We start from the raw sequence: 18,721 nt of genomic DNA on the forward strand, positions 1-18,721 counted from the left end.
ATCTCTTATGTGAAAATCATGCAGTTGAAAAATTGTAAATCACTTACAATTATAATTGTAAATAATATCACCCTTTTGAACATCAAATAAGGTAGTATTTGTGATCGTCTATATCCTTTATGCCACTGAGAATATTAAAACCAAAAAAAAAAACTCTACATATTCTTATTTAATCTCATCTCTAATTGTCCTCAAAAAGAAAATTACGTTATAGACATTAATACACCTTATTATATGGGTATATTTATTTGGTCTGTCTAATAAAAATGTGATACGATTTTGATCAAACACGTTGCTAGAGATAAGATGCTTGTGAAGACATCACATACTGGGAAACTGAATGCTAGAAGTAGAGGAGCTCATGGGAGTTGAAGGGCTTCAAGAAAGCATGCGAGTTCATTGCGCCAACGGAAAAGGTACAGGTTCAACTCAAATGCTCCATGTTTGGAATAGAAACAACAGGAAACAAAGAACATTCATGTTCTCTTTGGCTCCTTGAATCTCAAAACACTTGCACATTTCCATATATTTCGAAATTAAGGCATATCCTTCTAATACAGATTCCTTGATTAATCTCATTCCGAAAAATATCTTCTGCAACGTTAAGCTTCGCCAGCAGTACCTGATTCGAGGGTCTCACTGGTGACTGGTGTTGCTTCCTTTTCTGCTCCATCATCTGTCCCATGTTCTGAAATTAACTGAGGATTTATTTGAGCTTCATCCAACTCTTGGCTTCTCTTATCATCAGGATTGTCCACTTTCATAGAGTTTCCCTCGTCAATGCCTGTAGGTTCAGGATTTCCAAGATTTGGTGCAACGGATTGATCTAAAGTAGGCTCAGGCTCAGCAGCAGACTCAGCCTGAGACTCAACAGCAGATTCAGCGTGAGACTCAACAGCAGATTCAGCCTGAGGCTCAGCAGCAGACTCAGCCTGAGACTCAACAGCAGATTCAGCCTGAGGCTCAGCAGCAGCATCAGACAATTCAAGGTCGTTATTTACAGCAGTTTCACCCTTGGGAGTTTCAAGATCTGGTGCAGGTGTTTGATCCATAGCAACATCGGTCTTGTCTGGTGCAGGGCTATTGTTCTTTGCAGCCAATTCTTGTTCTCTTTCTGCTTGCAATCTGTAAGCATCTATCAAATGCTGCAGCCTCTCTAGTTCTGGTAATAGGTCACCGTAACGCTTCTGTAAAATGCGCTCAAGTTCCTTCTGTTTCTGAACCTCTTCCCAGAGGTTGCTGATCCTATGTGTTGCTGATAGTTGCTCTTGCTTCTGTAAAGCTTGGAAACACTCAAGTTCAGTTCCTGCAGTGTCCATCTGCTTGAAGGTGGCTTCAATTTGTGTCCAGAGTTTTCCAGCTCTCATCTGATAATTGAGAAGCCAGTGAGTGAAATCCATGCATAAATATCAAGCAAATCAACTATAGCATAAGAAAATACTAATCAAACTTCTGCCACAAGATAGATAGATTTTTCATTTCAGAAGGAAGATTAGAAATGCTGGACCAAACATAATCTTATTTCTCAAGTGACCACAATGTCACCAAAACTGAATACAAAATCATTAACAACCTTGAAGTGCAGCAAATAAAATCCAGGAAAAATTGTACAGCCACAGATTATTGAACTCTTGTAAGTTGTAAGTCATATTTATAAATTAAAACGCCCATTACATGCATCAAACATTCGGCTATGCTTCTCTGTCGGGTTTTTGCAAAGAACTTCGCATCTAGACATGGTCTAAGACCATTCAGGCCAAAAGCACTGGCTAGAGCAATACCATTTCTTTACAGTTAAAACACCAAATATTTATGTAGAAAATTATTTGAGAAACATGCATTAGCATTTTAAGCCTTTAATTAATAAACTCAAATAGTTGAAATTATAACACCTAAAGATAAATCTAACATCTAAACATTTTATCAAACTTCAACCATGCCCAGATGGTCCTCAATGATTAAAAACATTTCATTTGAGAGCAAAAATGGAACAGAACAAGACAATATTCAGGACAATTAGCTAGTGAAGTAAAGCATACTTGGTAGCCATTGGTAAGAACTTTTATCTTCTGCTCAAGCCGTTGTGCTTTTTTAGTCTCATCGTCCATCTTCTTCTTCACATTTTCGAATTCATTCTGCAGGGCAGCAAGCTTCTCCATATTGTTGGCAACACTTGATAGACCATAGCCATCACGAGTAGGGAAGTACATCATATCATTTAAGCATGTCTTGTGTGCTTCAACATAACCGTCAAGAGATTCATTCTCATGGCCCATTGCAACACGAAGAAGTTGTGCCTCATCCTTTATTAATTCATCAGCCTGCATCGTTAAGAGTTTATTAGTAGATGCAGTGAAGATAGATCACTTGATCAGCAAGAAGGTGTGAATGGCAGACACGTGAAAGTGAGAATTCTAAAAATTCACCTCTATGAAAATCTATCACATTGCTAACGAAAAATAATGTACATGTATAAACAAGGATATACATATGTGTATGTGTGTGTGGCGCATTCGTATACCAAAAATTACACTGATAAACCTGTTACGCTGATTGAAACCAAAAATTACAGACTGTTTGTAGCTTAAAGGAAATAAAACTCAACTCAGTCTTAAATGAAATTATAGAGCAAGTATTTACAGCAAAAATTCCTTTTACAAAGATTAACATTATCAGCTCATAGTGTTAATAAATAGGGGTATGACATGGAGCACAAACAGAAGTAGGCTGACAGGACAATATGTGAACTACCATGCTTGAAAAGCATCTTTTCGATAGTTCTAGAAATGACAGCTAAAAGTGAATATATTCACAAGAATAGCTGAAGTTCAGTTGAAACTACGGAAGTGCACAACAATTTGAGCATTAAACGAGAGGGAAAAAAAATTGCAGTGAGCGCGACGCAGGTGAGCAACTAGGTCAAGTTTGCAATGCATACCTTTTGATTGCTGAAAAGTAATAAAATGCTAAAGACAGTAACATTACCAAACATTAACATGTAATGTCAGCTATAAGCAACAAACAAGAACTCAAACATCAACTCAAAAAGAAAACAACAAAGTCTCATTGCAATAATTGGCATGATCAAATGATATGAGTCAAAGATGGAATTATGTCATACCTCTTTCAGTTCATTTTCTTCAAATTCATCAATCAGAGGCACAGATACAGATTTTCCATTTGCAGCACGTTTGCCACCTTTCTTCTTTTCCTTAGTGGATTTTTCATCCAGGGGATATTTTACATTATCATGCTCTAGCAAAGATAGAAGCTCCTTTCTTATTAACTCATCAGCCTGCTCAACTAATGTTGGAGGGACAAAGGAGCTCTTGTCTTCATCAGCTCTGATCAAAGAGTTTCTAATGAGGTCCAATGAAGCAGGAGGTGGTCTTGGGAGCTCTCTCTGCAGTACTTTTGATCTTTTCTTAAGTAGTGCTTGTTGCCTTGCTTCTTCCTCGGCTTTCTCTCTAGCAATTCTATCAGACATATCCTCCTCGATTTTCTCCTCTGGTTCTTCTTCATCTTCAGGGAAGGGCTGGATAACAATCTGGTACTCATTCTTGGGTTGTGGAAGATTCTTCAATCCAGAAAGCAGTTCTTTTTTTGAATCAGACTGCCTTAATTTGCCATCTTCATGCATATCCATGTCTTCATTAATGTGCAGCTCATCCCTCATGGGAGTTCCTTTTGGAGTCATACCAAGAGAATATACATCACGTGAAGGCGTCATGCCAATTCTAGGTGTAAGACCCGTGCCTCCAGGAGTTGCTGAAGGAGTCAAGAGCGGATTAGGTGTCGCAATATCCCTTTTCTTTGGAGTGACTCCAGAAAAGTCTGAAGGATGCAACATAGGATTCTCTCCACCGAGCAAAGGAGTCTGGGATTGAGTTAACCTCCGCTGGTTTTCTGCTTCCATCATAATGGCATCCTGCTTGCCTGCAGGAGTCCTTTGGGGGGTTCTCATTGGAGTCATACCCTGCCGCGGTGTCTGGGCATAGCTTGCAAGAAGAGCGCGTGTTGCAGCATTTCCTTCTGTGAGCTCTTCATTTCCAACAAGATCACTAGCAATACCTATCTTGGCAATCGCCTCCAGTTCATGGTCTGGAATCTGCGGTGCAGGGAGATTCAGTTTAGATCTTTTTCTAACTGTTTCAGGATCATTAAGCTTGTTAGCTTGCATGATCGCTGACGGAGCATCCTGCCTCTGTGCTATTTTATTTCTTGCAATGTCCTGCTTTCGTAACCGTGCTTCTTTATCAACTCTTCTTTCACCTTCAAGTTCTTCAATAGTGGTCGGAAACTTGACTAATTCAGTTGGCCGATCTTCATCAGCAACATCATAAAAGCCTGGAGGCGGCTTCTTTTCAAATGGGATTTCAGCATTATAATCAATTCCCCTTCTCTTTCTCTTCCTTTGACGAATGTCAATTCCAGCGGCTTTCAGTTCTCTCCTTTTCTGCAATGAAGCAAGCCTTCGAGCCTCCTCCAGCTGCTTCTCTCTGGCTTTTCTTTTTGCCTTCTTGCCTCTAGTATTAGCTAAGCGTGCCCGTGCTTCAGAAAGCATCTCCTTCTCATCTTCATCCATATCCACAGGATCAGGACGTGCTGGCTTGGATTCTGGATTAGGGTCAATCTCCCCAGGACGCAATTTCCGTGGGTCATCTCCAGGTTCATAGTTCTCATCTTTGGCACAAGCAGCATCCAGGAGCTTCTCATACCTTTCGAGGCACTGAGATGGAGTACGGCCAACAATTGGGGCAATTGTCCGCCATTGTGTGGGCATAAGTTTTGCAAGATGCAATAGCTTCTCATCTTCTTCCCGAGTCCACTCAGTCTGAAATTCATGAAAGTTTGTCAGTTATCAAGCAGACAAGGTAAGATGCATACAGGAAATACAAACTAAATTGATAACCTTCTTCAATTGAGAAATTTGAAATATGTTCAAAACTCTAAGGTGAAAAAACAAGGGGACATGCAGAACCATGTTATCATTACTAAATATTCCCTCTGCCAATACTATATATTTGATGTGAAATGTATCAAATGTATTTTAGTTCACCAAGTAAGTTTACATGCTAATGAATTCTAGGTACCAGTATGGTCTAAAACAATTCAAGGCCACAAGAAAAATCAATGTTTCATTAGATTCATATTATGGTAACCAGCAAACGTGAAGTCCCTCTCACGTTTAATCAAGGTACTAGCTTAAGATTCTGATATACAAATTAATCATCAACTTAATTAAAAAATCAAACAAATTTGATGAACTGTCTAAAATTTGGCAAATTTTTAGGATGAGCGTATTCATGAAATTATATCACTATGTACTGTATTGGATATTATAAGCAACACTTTCTGCAAGTCTCTCAACACCATTCATCCTCACTCGGTCGGTCCACCAAATTCCGTAGATAGTATCCTTAAAAAAATTCACTTTCCTTCAGGAGAACCCTTTTCCTCGAACTGTTAATTGAACTCAGTTCCTCTCAAAAGTTAAACTTTAATATTTAATAGAGCATTTCGTACATGCTCTCCCTTCACTGCCTATATCCACAGCCTACGGAATTTTCCAGTCTTCTTTTATGTAGTTTTTCTATTCTCCCCACTTCCCAATTTCCAATTTTTTTCCCCCCAAACGGACTATTTCTATTTGAATCTGTGTCGGAATCAGCGAAAAATAAAAGAAACACTATTCCAAAAAACAAACAAAGCCAGCCCCAAATTTCCAGTAGAAAAAAAACCTAATGAGCACAAGATAAACATAGTGGAATAGCAATCTAATACAATATCGGCAAAAACAGAAAAATAAACAACAGACAAAAAGTCCAAAAACCTAGCAAAATCGAAAAACCAACCACTGGAGCAATATACCTTTTTGATGGAGGGATCGAGCCATTCGTACCACCGCGCCTTGCATTGCTTTGCTGATTTCCGAACCAACAGCGAAGAAATTCTAGCCCATTGGTTCTTCCCATACTTCATAACCGCCGCTTTCAAGATCTCGTCCTCCGTATTCTTCCATACTCCACCTTTGATCATAATCCTCATCTTGCCGGCTTAATTCGTGAATGGAATCTGAATCAAACAAGAAATCGCGGGCTTTATTTGAATTAACAGGATTCTTCTAGGGTTTATGTAGCCTTTCCGCTCTGTCTCTCCTTCAGCTGAGATAGGATAAATATAGAACCCAGCAGCGGAATGGGTTACACTTACACGAACCCGGATCTGGTTCCACTTTTTATGTAAAACCCGCACCCGTCAAATGTGTGATAATAAATGACGTTTTCATTTTAAATATAATTAATAATTTGCATATAAAAAAATAAAATATATAGATAATATGGTTTATGTAAACACGATATGCATCTATTAAATACTAAATAGCATATTAAAAATTTCAAAATACCATCAAATATTTTAAAAATACAAAATTGAAAAATATTATTTGATCAACCTCAAAGATTTTTTTTCATTTTCAATAGATTTTCACGAAGAAAGGTGTTAGAAATATCAAGTTGTTAAAAGTATTGCACAAAATTATCGAAAGTATGAGCCACGTAGTATTGAAGGATGTATTGGAGATTAAATCTGACAGTTCAACACATTTACTAACACTATGAGTTAGCATGCTCGGATCAACTTTAGCAGTTGTAATTTGTACACATTGGCATATGTGATGGGACTTTTCCTACCCTCTCATTCTTCAATTCAGAGAGACAAAACTAGCGAGGGGGGAGTTTTCTGAAACCCTTGAGATCAATAGAGGATTTTTTATGCCAAATTGTGGGAGGATTTGTAATTACAAGCATTTTATTCATGAGCGCACTCAACTTACGTGTTTCTTCACTTTTTTTATTTGTATTTTGTAGTTGAATATATTAGTGTATGGGGTAGATAACCCCTGGATACTACGTCAGAATAAATCTGACTTCTTTTATTACAATTAGTTATCATGGTTAAAAATAAAAACTATATTGAATACTAGTTAATTACGGACACACATGGCTATTAGAAGTATAGTTAAGAAGTATATATATATATATATATATGTGGTTGCAAATGGATAGAACTAAACTCGAGTAGTCGAGTATACCATTTTGAGGTCGAGCTTGTTGTCAATAGTTTTGAGCTGAAGCTCAACTACCACGCAAGTGCTAGCAGTCGTCTTTTTTCTTTTTTTTTTTTTTTTTTTTATAATTGAGTTATATAACATATTAATTTTCATAAAATAGATAGAGATAAACTATTTTCTAAAGGTAAAACGAGAATGGTCATGAAAGTTCATTTTTAAAATATGATAATGGAAATTTAAATTTTTATATCTTTCAGCTAAATAATAAAAAGAATATTTTTTTTAAACCAAGCAATAATCGATTTAATTTTATACATTATATAATGCAATATCAATGAAAATAAGTGAACTTATTCAACCAACATTGTTATTATTATTTTTTATTAATTCATGGAGATCACCAAATTTCGACATAAATTTATAAGCAGTAAAATAGAAATATTAATATTATGTATCTTGATATAAATATATACTCACAACTAAATATAAAATTATAAGCTAATAATTAGAATTTGTACATTTACAACAGTATAATCTTATAAATTTTTAACCCTTGTGGTCTAGTCAGATTTCTTTATGCATAAGTCATTTTTTTACAAATCAAAATATTTATATTGACTTATTATTTTAATATATGTTTAGGTACTTTTTTACTCTACTAACTTAATAATACAATTTATATATAAATATTTTATGTTAATTCATTTTTTCAAAATATATGTATATATTAAATGTGTCATATTTACAATATGATATTGAATATATAGTAATATATAAAAATAATTAAAAAGAAAAACATATTAAATTAACTAGAAAAAAATATCGTTAGGGAGCTCAGCAATCGAGTTTAATATCAAAAATTTTCAAGCTTGAGCCGTGCGGATGGGAGGCGCGAATGCTATTTGCCAACTGGTGACCCTGCCCGAGCCTCTCAGGGAAAATTTTAGTTTGGATTTAGTTCGACCAAACCTGAATCAATCATATGGCAAGTACAATACATTTATAGTGTGATTGGTATATAGTTTAAAAAAAGCGATCAATTATAAGTATATCATGTTTGCTCTGTGATTGATTTGGTCTGACCAAACTTAATTCGAGTTAGAATTTTTCAATTTTCTGACGATAGATAATGCTAAACTAACCCCAAGCGGGTATGAGTGCAAAAAATTATATATGTTGGGGGCTTAAGCGGGGTTCTGCAGAATATTGGGGGACCTAAGTACAAAAAGTATTCTTTGAGGGGCAAATCATCAATGTTGGAATTTATGGGGAATCGCAAACGGAAGAAGTGAAGAAGAAAAGCAGGTATAGAGAGAGAGAGAGAGGAGAGAGGAAGAGAGAGATGCTGTTTCAGGTAGGAGGACAAGGTACACGGCCGACGTTCTTCGAGATGGCGGCCGCTCAGCAGCTGCCGTCCAGTCTACGCGCCGCCCTTACTTACTCCCTTGGCGTATGTATATCTTAAGTTTCTCCACTGCCTTATCAATTTATCCTTTTTCTCCACACAAATTTTTTTGGTGGAAAACCTAAAAATCATATGTTATTTTTTTACAAGCTAGAATTTAACAGGGAAATTATCTTAAGAAGTAGGAGAACTTCCGAAATAATAGAAAACACATTGACTATCTGAACTCTACAGTTTATTAAAAATTTCCAGTTTGAGGAAAAATTAAAGTCCGCGTTAATGTAGTTTGCATTTTTACTTATGTCACTGTTATATACTGTGTTATATTATGTGAAAAATAAAACAATTCACCTCTCTGTAAGCACAATGCAGAAAGACAACCTTTTCTCGGTGAAAATGAATTAACGAAACAATTATCTCATATTGCTTGAACTTATCGGTGCTTAACATAAGCATTTACTCGTTCTCTGTGTATGATTACTTTATTATGTTCATCTTACTTTAAGAAAGTGCAAAATCATGTTGTCTAGTTCCTACAAAATATGTTTTAAGTAGTAGGAGTCTGACTTACTGTAATTTTTGTTCCTACAAAATCATGTTGTCTAGTTCCTCCTTTTTCTTTTTCTTTCCCCTCAACCAAATGGATTTGTAGAATAATATTAATTTAAGCTATTCTTGTTCTAGTAATGTATAAAACTCTCAATCAAAGTTGCGTTTTCAATATATTATTGTAATGATAATGAAAAGTTAAAGGTTATTGCATTCTTTATAACTCGAAAGTCCCTTTTCACCTAAGCATAATTTTACCCATATAAGATTCTCTTGGTATATGTGCATATGCTTGGATGGTGCTTACTAGCAGGTCTAGGATGTGATGTTACAATGGGATGTGCATTCTTAAGCATTTGACTATTTGAGTCATGGAAAATTGAATGTTAATGCAGAAAAACCTGTAAAACATAACTTGCTTTCTTCCTCAGGTAACATAGTGATTTGGTATATGCATGCTCAAGTGTACAATATCTGGACCCTGCTTCTGCTTCCAGAATATTTCTGGTTTTCTTTATAAAGGTTGATTTTATCATGAAAATGTGAAAGTATGACCTTGCTTCTTGTAATTGCCAGAACGCAGTGTTTCTTGGTTTTTGCAAGCATAACCGTTCAATTTTCAGACTCTGCTTAAAATATTATTTCATTCAACAGAATGTTTATTGTGAATGGTCGTGTGAAACCCATAAATATATCTTGCTTTGCAGTACTAGGATATTGTAATATCTTGGTGTGTGCGGACTGAACTGAAATCTTTCAACTTCTGGACTTTGGCTCAATTTCTATTCTTTGTTCCTTGGAATTTTCGTTGGATGAAAGCGGGTGTTATGGTGAAAAACCTGTAACATGTGACGTCTCTATCATCTTCTACTGTAACCTTGTTGTTTTCACACTTAATCAATTTGATTTCTGGACCTCTTCTTTCATCGAATTTTTTCTGCAAGAAACTTTTGTCAGAGAATTTGGTGGTGCCATTTAAAGTTATGTTTAATGCCTCTTGTTTGCAGGTATTTGCTTTGAGAAGACCCTTCGTCCATAAAATCTTGGATTATGAAGATGAGTTTTTCGCTTTGCTTATGCTTGTCCTTGAAACTCACAGTTTGCGTACAACAGGTGCAAGTCATCTCATATGTCTGCTTCTAAAGTACTTTTCACTTGTAGTTTTTGTTGAGATCTATACTTGTTGATCCATTGAGATGAATCTATCGAATTTTTGTTGCTCAGGGATCAGCATATGCATTTTGCAACTTTCTAGCTTTCGATTCTGCGACCTAAAAGATGGTATTGGTGATATGACATTGCTGATTTGTTCTTTTGTATTTCCCTCAGATGCATCTTTTGCAGAATCTTTATATGGATTACGTCGAAGAGGAGTTAAGATTAGATTCAAAAAGAGCAGTGTACTTGCAGACTCTGGTGATGAGATCCAACATGCTGGGTTACAAAAGCGTCAAAAAGTGCTCTCTGTTGTATTTCTGGTAAACAATATTCTTAATTACTCATTCAGCTATTAGATTGTAATAAATTGAACAATCTGTCTTTTGTGGGGCACTGTTCTGCTGCATTATTGTTTAAATCTTCACCTATCTGTGTTTCGAACCTCATCCCTTTAGCTGTCAAAAAAGTATGTTTATTTTTGTTTAACCTGGCCAAGCTCAAGTGAAACACGATTTCGTTGAGTGTTTTCATGTTCAGGACTAGAAAGATTGATCTAAGATGATGGAGTAAATTCTTAATGAAGTCAGCTAGGTCAGACTCTTGAGATGCCATTATTATTTCTCTCCACTAGTCAAGTAATTTCTCTCTCTGAAGCTAATATGCTGCTTAAGAGACAACTTACATGACAAGGATGTTTCTTTGACGTTCTTTATCGATACCGTTGTTTTTAATGGAAGTGACATTGCTAAAAGTTGCTGTCATGCTGCTTGCAATTTGCTGATGTATCTAGCTGAAAATGTATTGAGAGTTGACAACAAGGAGTGCAATATTCTTTTCTGCACATTAATGTCTTTGCTCTATTTCGTAAGTTTGATTTTTAGAAGTTAAATCTAAAGTGTTATCTCCAAATTTTTCTTTTGATACCATCTGTGTATCAAGGTTTTTTTAAGTACTTTTCACTGTTCTGGTGTATTTTTATGCAGTTTTGTAGTGTTTTCATATAATGATAGAAATTATATTAGTCTACTCTTTTTCCTACATACTAACTTATTAAGAAATTAAGTTTAAAATATTATCTTATATGTTTGTATTTTTATTCTATTTTCAAAAGTAGTGTTTTCTGTTCAAGTGTATTTTAATCTTTTTTTGGTTATCAAATGATGACTTATATCTTACTATAATTATTATTTATTTCTTTAATTTTTCTTTTTAATATATTATTAGAATGATATAAGTTATTTAATCATGTGAATATATCATGATATCTTAGATGAATACTTCAAACTAATTTTTAGTTAAAGGGTATACTTGTCTTTTATAAAACATTCTAAAAAAAGACATGTACCAGTTTGAAAATTATGACAAACTTGGGTATCCATTAGAGAGATTTAAACACTCATTTATCACTTTGACATTGATAGTAAAACTCAGGTTTCAAAATGATTCTTACTCAGTTTTTAATTGTTGTTGACCATTGTTGTCTGCTTGGTAATTCATCTGATTTTTTGCAGGTTGTATTACCATATTTGAGGTCGAAACTGCAATCAATCTACAACAAGGAAAGGGAAGCTACTCTTCAGGCAAGTCTATGGGGAGACAGTGATGAAAGATTTGACATTGACTTTGTTGGTGGAGGCGATAATACTTTGGGGTCAAGGGACAACTTAGATAATGAAGCATCAGCTGGAGCTCGTTGGATCAAGAGGTTACGGAAGACTATAGGTGCTTGCTATCCTTGGCTACATGCTGGAAATGAAGGTCTATATAGAATAAGTTTTGCAACTTAATTTTTTCTCAACATTTGTAGGGTTTGTTTGGTCTTTATACTTTGGGTGGTAAAGATTAGATTTATTCGTGCATACACTTTTTTAGGTGTTCAAAATTTTAATTTTTTTTTATCTTTGAGCCGTTTATATACTAAATGGAATCTAGGGAAAGGAATTTTAGGGGAAGGTAGACCATTTTGCCAATAATATCTACCTGGGTTACTGCTCATAACCGCTCATTTCTGAGCCATGTGAGTAGTTTATGTAGGAGAAAAGTAGCATAGGCTTGAACCTGTACCAGACGGACAGACAGAATGGAATTAGTTCTATTGAAACAGTTCTTAGATTCTTAACAGTAATATCTTTTAAAGTGAAGGTCCATCTCACTAAGCCCATGACTGCATATAGTTGAATGTCGTCTTGGGCTCTTGGCTTCCTTTTTTGGTTTTCTTTATAAGCTTTACGCAGAGTTTGACAAGCATCCTTCTTTTACCACTTTTCCTTTGGGTCTAGATACAGAGAGAAAATATACATTCATCATGGAGCAAGCTGTCAGCATTTCCTACTGAATCTATTGCTATTGTCCTTCCAACGAGCTAACGTTCTGTGCAGGACTATCTTTTGCTTACCAGCTGTTATATTTATTGGATGCGACTGGCTTCTACTCACTGGGATTACATGCACTTGGAATTCATGTTTGCCGAGCAACTGGGCAGGAACTGGTATTTATTGAAGTTGATATGTTGTATAAACTCTCCAGATTTAAACTTCTGTCTCTTTTTCCAAATGTCAAATGATCTTATTATGCTGGCTTTCATTTTTGAATCTTGTCAAATATTTTGAGTTATGATTTCAGCATGGTAGTATGTGAAGATGACAATGGCTTGACTGAACATGCTAAGATGTAGTATGCCTACCCTCCTTTGATTACACGCTTACGAGATAGAATTCATTCAATTACCTCTCTTTGCCTACTGCATGTCATGCTAACCATATTGGCCATTGAGTGCGGGTATTCTTGTATGAATTTTTTTCCATGTTTTCGCTACCTTGCTAGAAATGTTTACTACTGGACGCCTTAACACAGGAGATTCGAAACTTTTTAGTCTTCCATTTTCTGCAGCTGGTAGAAATTCATTATTTGACGGCTAAAAGCATGTGGTGTATTGCTTTCTGTCTAATATTGATGCTTGAATTTTCGTGCCACCTGATTGTTTTATGATTTGAAGTTTAGAGTGTAATCCTTAATTTACACAAATAAGATGTTAATATATACGTCAGAGCATCCTGGGCATGTTGCAATTCAATCTCTCCAGCGATTCGTATGCCATTTTTGAAACTTATACAAAGTATGAATCCTGTTCTAGATAGAAAAATGTATTTTCCTGGTGCTTCCTCTGTATATTCTCTTATTCTTTTGTGCCTTCTCTCTTTATGATGTCAAGATAGATGGATACATCTTCCAGAATTTCGAAAATAAGAAGCCGTGAACGTGAGAGACTCCGTGGGTCCCCTTGGCTAAAGGTATGGGTTAATCTTGTTCCTTCATTTGACGAATAGTTATATATACTAGTGGTTGCGGCATGTAACCCATGTGTCCATAACTTACCACATTTAATATGTTAGAGCACATAATATTCCAGCATGCAATGTTTATCATTACCAGGCAACCTTACATACAGAGTACTTGTGTAAATTTCTTCCATTGCAAAACATTATTAAGACATGTTTTCCTTAATTAACAAATGAAGCACGTCAAAAGTATATATTATGTGAACAATGAATACAAATCTTCCTCATGTACATATACACATGGTACAAATATTATTATGCTATTTCTCTTATGATTAACAATCAAATTCAACCAAAAACTGAAACTGAGTGTAACAAAAAATTGACTAAACTGAGTGAAGTTAAAACACGAACTAAGAAACTAAGGGAGAGATTGCTTGTGACATTTTTCTCGTCTCATACTGTTAAGTTTTTTGGTGATATGTCTTTGTTTGTGAGAAACTTTTCACAACATATTTTAAACACATTTCACTTTTTCTTTTATTAAAAAAAAAACATATCATATCGATTATAGTCATTACATTCCTTTCTTACCTAACACATCTTACATATTACATCAAATATCATCATTATACTTTTTTTATGTCACATTCAATCACATACTAAAAATTTTTCACCTCAACCAAATCCATCTCATCTCATATTTTGTCACTGATATGAGATGACATCACAAGCAATCCCTCCCTAAATGTGCTATATCTTGGTCAAAAGGGAAAGACTAAATTGGTAAATAAATGACAGGGTAAACCGGAAAGGCCCAAAATTCACATGTCGGTTTCACATATGAACAATGACAGAGCAGAACAGAGGTGAAAGAAAGACTAACTCACCCGGTGGAAGTTGCAGTAGCCAGTAAGGCATGATCAATGCTTACAATTCTGAGAAATAACCAAGAAATAAAAATACAATTACTGGTTTGGAGTTTAATATTGAAACTTAATTTTCATCACTCTCCAATGGGAACAACCATCTTGCCTAAGCTTATGTCTCTCGGATAGATTGGAAGAAAGCATAGAGAATATTGGAAGTGGAGATGGAGCCTGTTGAATTGGTACAGAAAACTGACTGAGGGTTGAACGTGGAGAAAGAGATGTATTGGGAGTGAATGAAGTTTTACATGTAAAATGATGTGGAACTCCTTTCAAAAAGAAAAACATGATGCGAAACATTTGGAGGAGATAGGTTACTGTAGTTGTCCTTAAAAGATTATTAGTTGTGGATACAGGTTTTCAAGGGTGCAATTGGTATGTTGAAAATTGGTGTAGCATGAGTGTAAAATGCCATGCTGATTCTTTTTGTATTATATATGGATACATGTATAAGTTATATGATAATCTATTCAATTTTGAATGACAAAAAACCAACTAGGTCAAGTTTGCCTGATACATGCCAAGGCCGTATTATTTCTTAAATGTGTTGTTAACAGACTGGGTCAAGCAGGAGACAGGCAATGGCTTTTTGGTCTTTTATGAACAGGACTTGGCATTTTAGGTCTCACTAGTCGTGGGGTATTTTTGGATACAGGTCGTGTATTACCCTGGCATTACTTGTTAATTGCTCTAACAATTTAGGGCGCCTTGCTTGTGTTATTTTCTATCCTAAACTTCTTTTCCCATCCAGTGAGGAATTCATGTTTGTGCTGTTGCTAGGTTCTGAACTGAATCAGTTTAATCCAAATTGCATCTCAGGCTTTACAAGGTGGTTTGCTCAGCTGCGCTTATGCTGTTCTTGACTATGCCCAGACTGGTTTGATTGCAGCTGTATTTTTCTTTAAAGTGAGTATCACAATATGCTCTGGCTTGTTACATATTAAGTCTGAAAGACATTATGTAACTTAATCAGAACTTTATTCTGGATTTTCCATGTATCCTTCTTGCTACTTGCTTGGACTTGTAATTGTTGGAAATAGCTATGAATATAAGTTGTGGGCGTGCAAGCTGCCAACATTTAGATCACAAGGTTTCTTATTTTTGACTACGAATATGGATATTAGACACTTAATCGTAATATTATTGCGTAAAATTCCTGGACTCTTGATCTTTTTTTTTTTTGGGCAAAAATTGACATTTTACCATATTCAAAATGAAACATCCGACAAAAGAAGAATAATAACTTAAAAAAGTTAAGGATCCTAGATCTGTCATATTTTAATGGGTTGAGGACTTATATGTGTGTCGACCCTTCTTGTTTGTTTCATTGGACTTTGTTTTGAGCAGTGCTTTTGGATGGTGACAATCTGAAACGAGTGAACATCTGCGCTCACTAAACAATGCTAACTTTTTGTTACTTTGTAAATGGCTAATTGGAATTGCCATAAAAAGATGGTTAAATCATTGGAAGTTTGTAAGTAAGCACATGCCGAGTTAGGGGACTGGTTTTTTATTCAGATTTAAAGTTTGTTTACTGTGAATGATGGAGTCGTGCTTACACATGGTCAAAATCTGTGCACTTTTTGTTTCCCAACAGAAAGTATAGAGCTGGAAGATTGTAAACATTAGATGAAGAAGAGGAATAAGAAACTAGGCAAAAAGATTTAAATTTTAAATTCAAGGCTTTATGGAATCTCACCAATAAAGCAAGCTTGCAAGAAGACCCTATTTATGATCTGAATTGAGAGAGCTTACAATATATAATTAGAAATATAGAATTCTGAAAAATAGCTAGGATCAACAAAATCCTTCTCGAACTTGATTTAACTAATTAATTCATGACCACTTCGGCACTTCCTATTTGAAAGGACTTCAAAATTTTTTAGACAGATCTAAAGAATAGAGTGCTGAGATTTACAGATTTCCATCAAATTATCCAATAGTTTCCAGTTGACAAATATTCAAAATGCCCTTGCAGCTGCCCACTGCACAGGATGTCTTTTAGTTAATATTTTCATGTCCTTTCTTTGTTTTCTTCCTCTAGCATAACCTTTTGGGTCTTAAGTTCCCTTGTGCTGTCTGTCTCGACATTTATGAGTCTTCTCCTTGTCCATATCTTGTGGATGCACAGATGATGGAATGGTGGTACCAGTCTGCAGAGGAAAGAATGTCAGCTCCAACCGTATACCCCCCTCCACCACCTCCGCCCCCTCCAAAGGTGAGCGGCTCTCCTGTAAAGAAATCTCATTTCCGTCATTTTCTTTTATTTTGTTTCATCTGTACATCTGAACAATCTTGAAGAGTCATTCTTTATGGCTTTTATTTCTCTATGGTTGTTGAAAGTTTTTTGCTCTTTTAAATTCAGTAGCATGACCTGTTATATTATGACCTATAGATTATGAATTCTTTCTCAAGTGTTTGTTTGATTGAATTGGAGAAGTTATATATGGTTGGAGTGGATGACAAGACTTCATGTTTGGTTCCATCCCATTGATATTAATCTGACTCGACTCGTTACTGTTCTGGATTTTATTTATTCTTTTTATATGACTGGTTTGATACGTCATCCATAACATATTCTCTACCAAACAGGTTGCAAAGGAGGGGATTCCACTGCCCCCAGATAAGACAGTATGCCCTTTGTGTTTGCAGAAGCGAACAAATCCATCCGTAATGGCTGTTTCAGGATTTGTTTTCTGCTATACTTGTATATTTAAGTATGCCAATCAGGTTAGAATCTACTGCGGCAATTTTTTACAATAGATTTCAATGCTGTTTTTGCCCCTTGAGATTAAAACAAGTGTTGTTTTGGGAATATATCACGTCTTCACCTACAATGAAATTTGACCAATTTTATATGATAATTTCCATGAAAGAAGGTTTACCACATTTGCATTTTGACCATCTCTTTGTGAAAGAGGATGGAGTCATTACAAATGTCTAACCATCAATCTTGGGAAACTTTAGCTTATGAAAACACGAGTTAGACAACCTCTTGATAGATTGTACGTTCACAGTGAAATTAACTGTACCCTTTACGGCAAAGGATTACTAAATAGAAATTGAATCAATTCAATAGATAGACCACAACAAACTTGAAAGAGAAGAGAGACAACCCAGCAGACCTTCCTCCCCCAATTAGCCACTCCAAGGTCAGTGGGGGGAAGCAAAAATGGAGTCGCTCCTAAATGTCCGAGTCATATGATTGTGATTGTTCTCTCTCTTTATTATTTCTATATTGCATCTTATTCTTCTTTCCACAACTTAGTTTTACGTTAGTTTGGAGAGAATTTAACTAGAGTACCTAGTTTGAATGAATTTCAAGATATGGGTCCTGATCTATTGAATCCAAGTATAGACAACTACTGATCTTATGTATTGGGATCATCCGCATGCATCTCTTTTCTTGTTGCATATGTAATATAACTAGAGAAACTAAAGCGAGAGAAATTCTAGTGATACCCGATATTTGGAATCCATTTGGAATGTAACTTTCAAGGTTATGAATGATCAATGAATTGACAGAGGAATCCTCTTAACACTTTTGTAGAAATTACTGTGTTCTTTTCTCTTTCTTACATAATGATTTCTCTCAACTTTTCTGTGTCGTATTTCTTGTATTCATTTTGTTACTTCTGATTCATATACTTTTCTGCCATCTATCGGAATTCTCGAGTATAACTTTGTTTCTTCGAATGGCCACAGTACAAGCGTTGTCCAGTTACATTGATGCCTGCAACAGTAGAACAAATCAGGAGGCTATTTCATGATGTATAAAAGATGCTTTTTTTGTTGGGCATGCTTTGCCATAACCGTTCTACAGTACTATGAGAGTTGAGTGTTCAGTAACCACTGGATCATGTTGAACCGTTCGTGTTAACCGATGGGGTGGTGCTGAATCTGAAAGTTTCTCTCCTTAATTAAGTTCCGCTTGTCAGATCACCAAGGCAGAGTAAGTTTGCCATATGTTTAGCTCACAATAGACTCTTACTCATGGCAATTAGGTGAAAAATACATTTGGAACTATTGTAGCTTAAATAACTGCTCAAATCATTTTTGTTACCTATCTTCCAATAAAAGTATTGGCCACCGGTTTGTTGCTAATTGCTATGCTGTTGAGTTGTATAATCAATTTCCCCAATTTGGAAAGTGAAAATTATCCCCTCTTTGTCCTGTGATGTAAAATAAGTCCCGATTTATCGAATTGAGTGGGAACATTCCAATTATGGGTTCAGTTCAGTTTGTTTCTAGGGTTGATTGCGTTTACCCCTCTCCCTTTTATGCTCATCTGTTCTTCTCTCTTTGGTTCCAATCAATAAATCAATTTACT

At 35.5% G+C, this 18,721-nt stretch overlaps 2 protein-coding genes across 2 annotated transcripts; one reads left to right on the plus strand and one right to left on the minus strand.

The window, feature by feature from the left end:
- Positions 1-377: 377 nt before the first annotated feature.
- CDC5 (cell division cycle 5) lies at positions 378-6,225 on the minus strand. The gene is made up of 4 exons (XM_011085960.3): positions 5,872-6,225; positions 3,122-4,834; positions 2,040-2,321; positions 378-1,367 (listed from the first exon to the last, which is right to left on the minus strand). Exons 1-4 carry the CDS (start codon positions 6,046-6,048, stop codon positions 603-605), a joined length of 2,937 nt encoding a protein of 978 aa, XP_011084262.1. The 5' UTR covers positions 6,049-6,225; the 3' UTR covers positions 378-602.
- A 2,116-nt stretch (positions 6,226-8,341) lies between these two features.
- PEX12 (peroxin-12) lies at positions 8,342-18,495 on the plus strand. The gene is made up of 10 exons (XM_011085961.3): positions 8,342-8,522; positions 10,034-10,139; positions 10,356-10,504; positions 11,696-11,942; positions 12,563-12,672; positions 13,400-13,474; positions 15,211-15,297; positions 16,523-16,609; positions 16,984-17,121; positions 18,097-18,495. Exons 1-10 carry the CDS (start codon positions 8,415-8,417, stop codon positions 18,166-18,168), a joined length of 1,179 nt encoding a protein of 392 aa, XP_011084263.1. The 5' UTR covers positions 8,342-8,414; the 3' UTR covers positions 18,169-18,495.
- The last annotated feature ends 226 nt before the right edge of the window (positions 18,496-18,721 follow it).

The sequence above is a fragment of the Sesamum indicum genome, linkage group LG7, assembly GCF_026168435.1.
Source record: "Sesamum indicum cultivar Baizhima isolate 11 linkage group LG7, ASM2616843v1, whole genome shotgun sequence".
NCBI classification, from domain to species: domain Eukaryota; kingdom Viridiplantae; phylum Streptophyta; class Magnoliopsida; order Lamiales; family Pedaliaceae; genus Sesamum; species Sesamum indicum.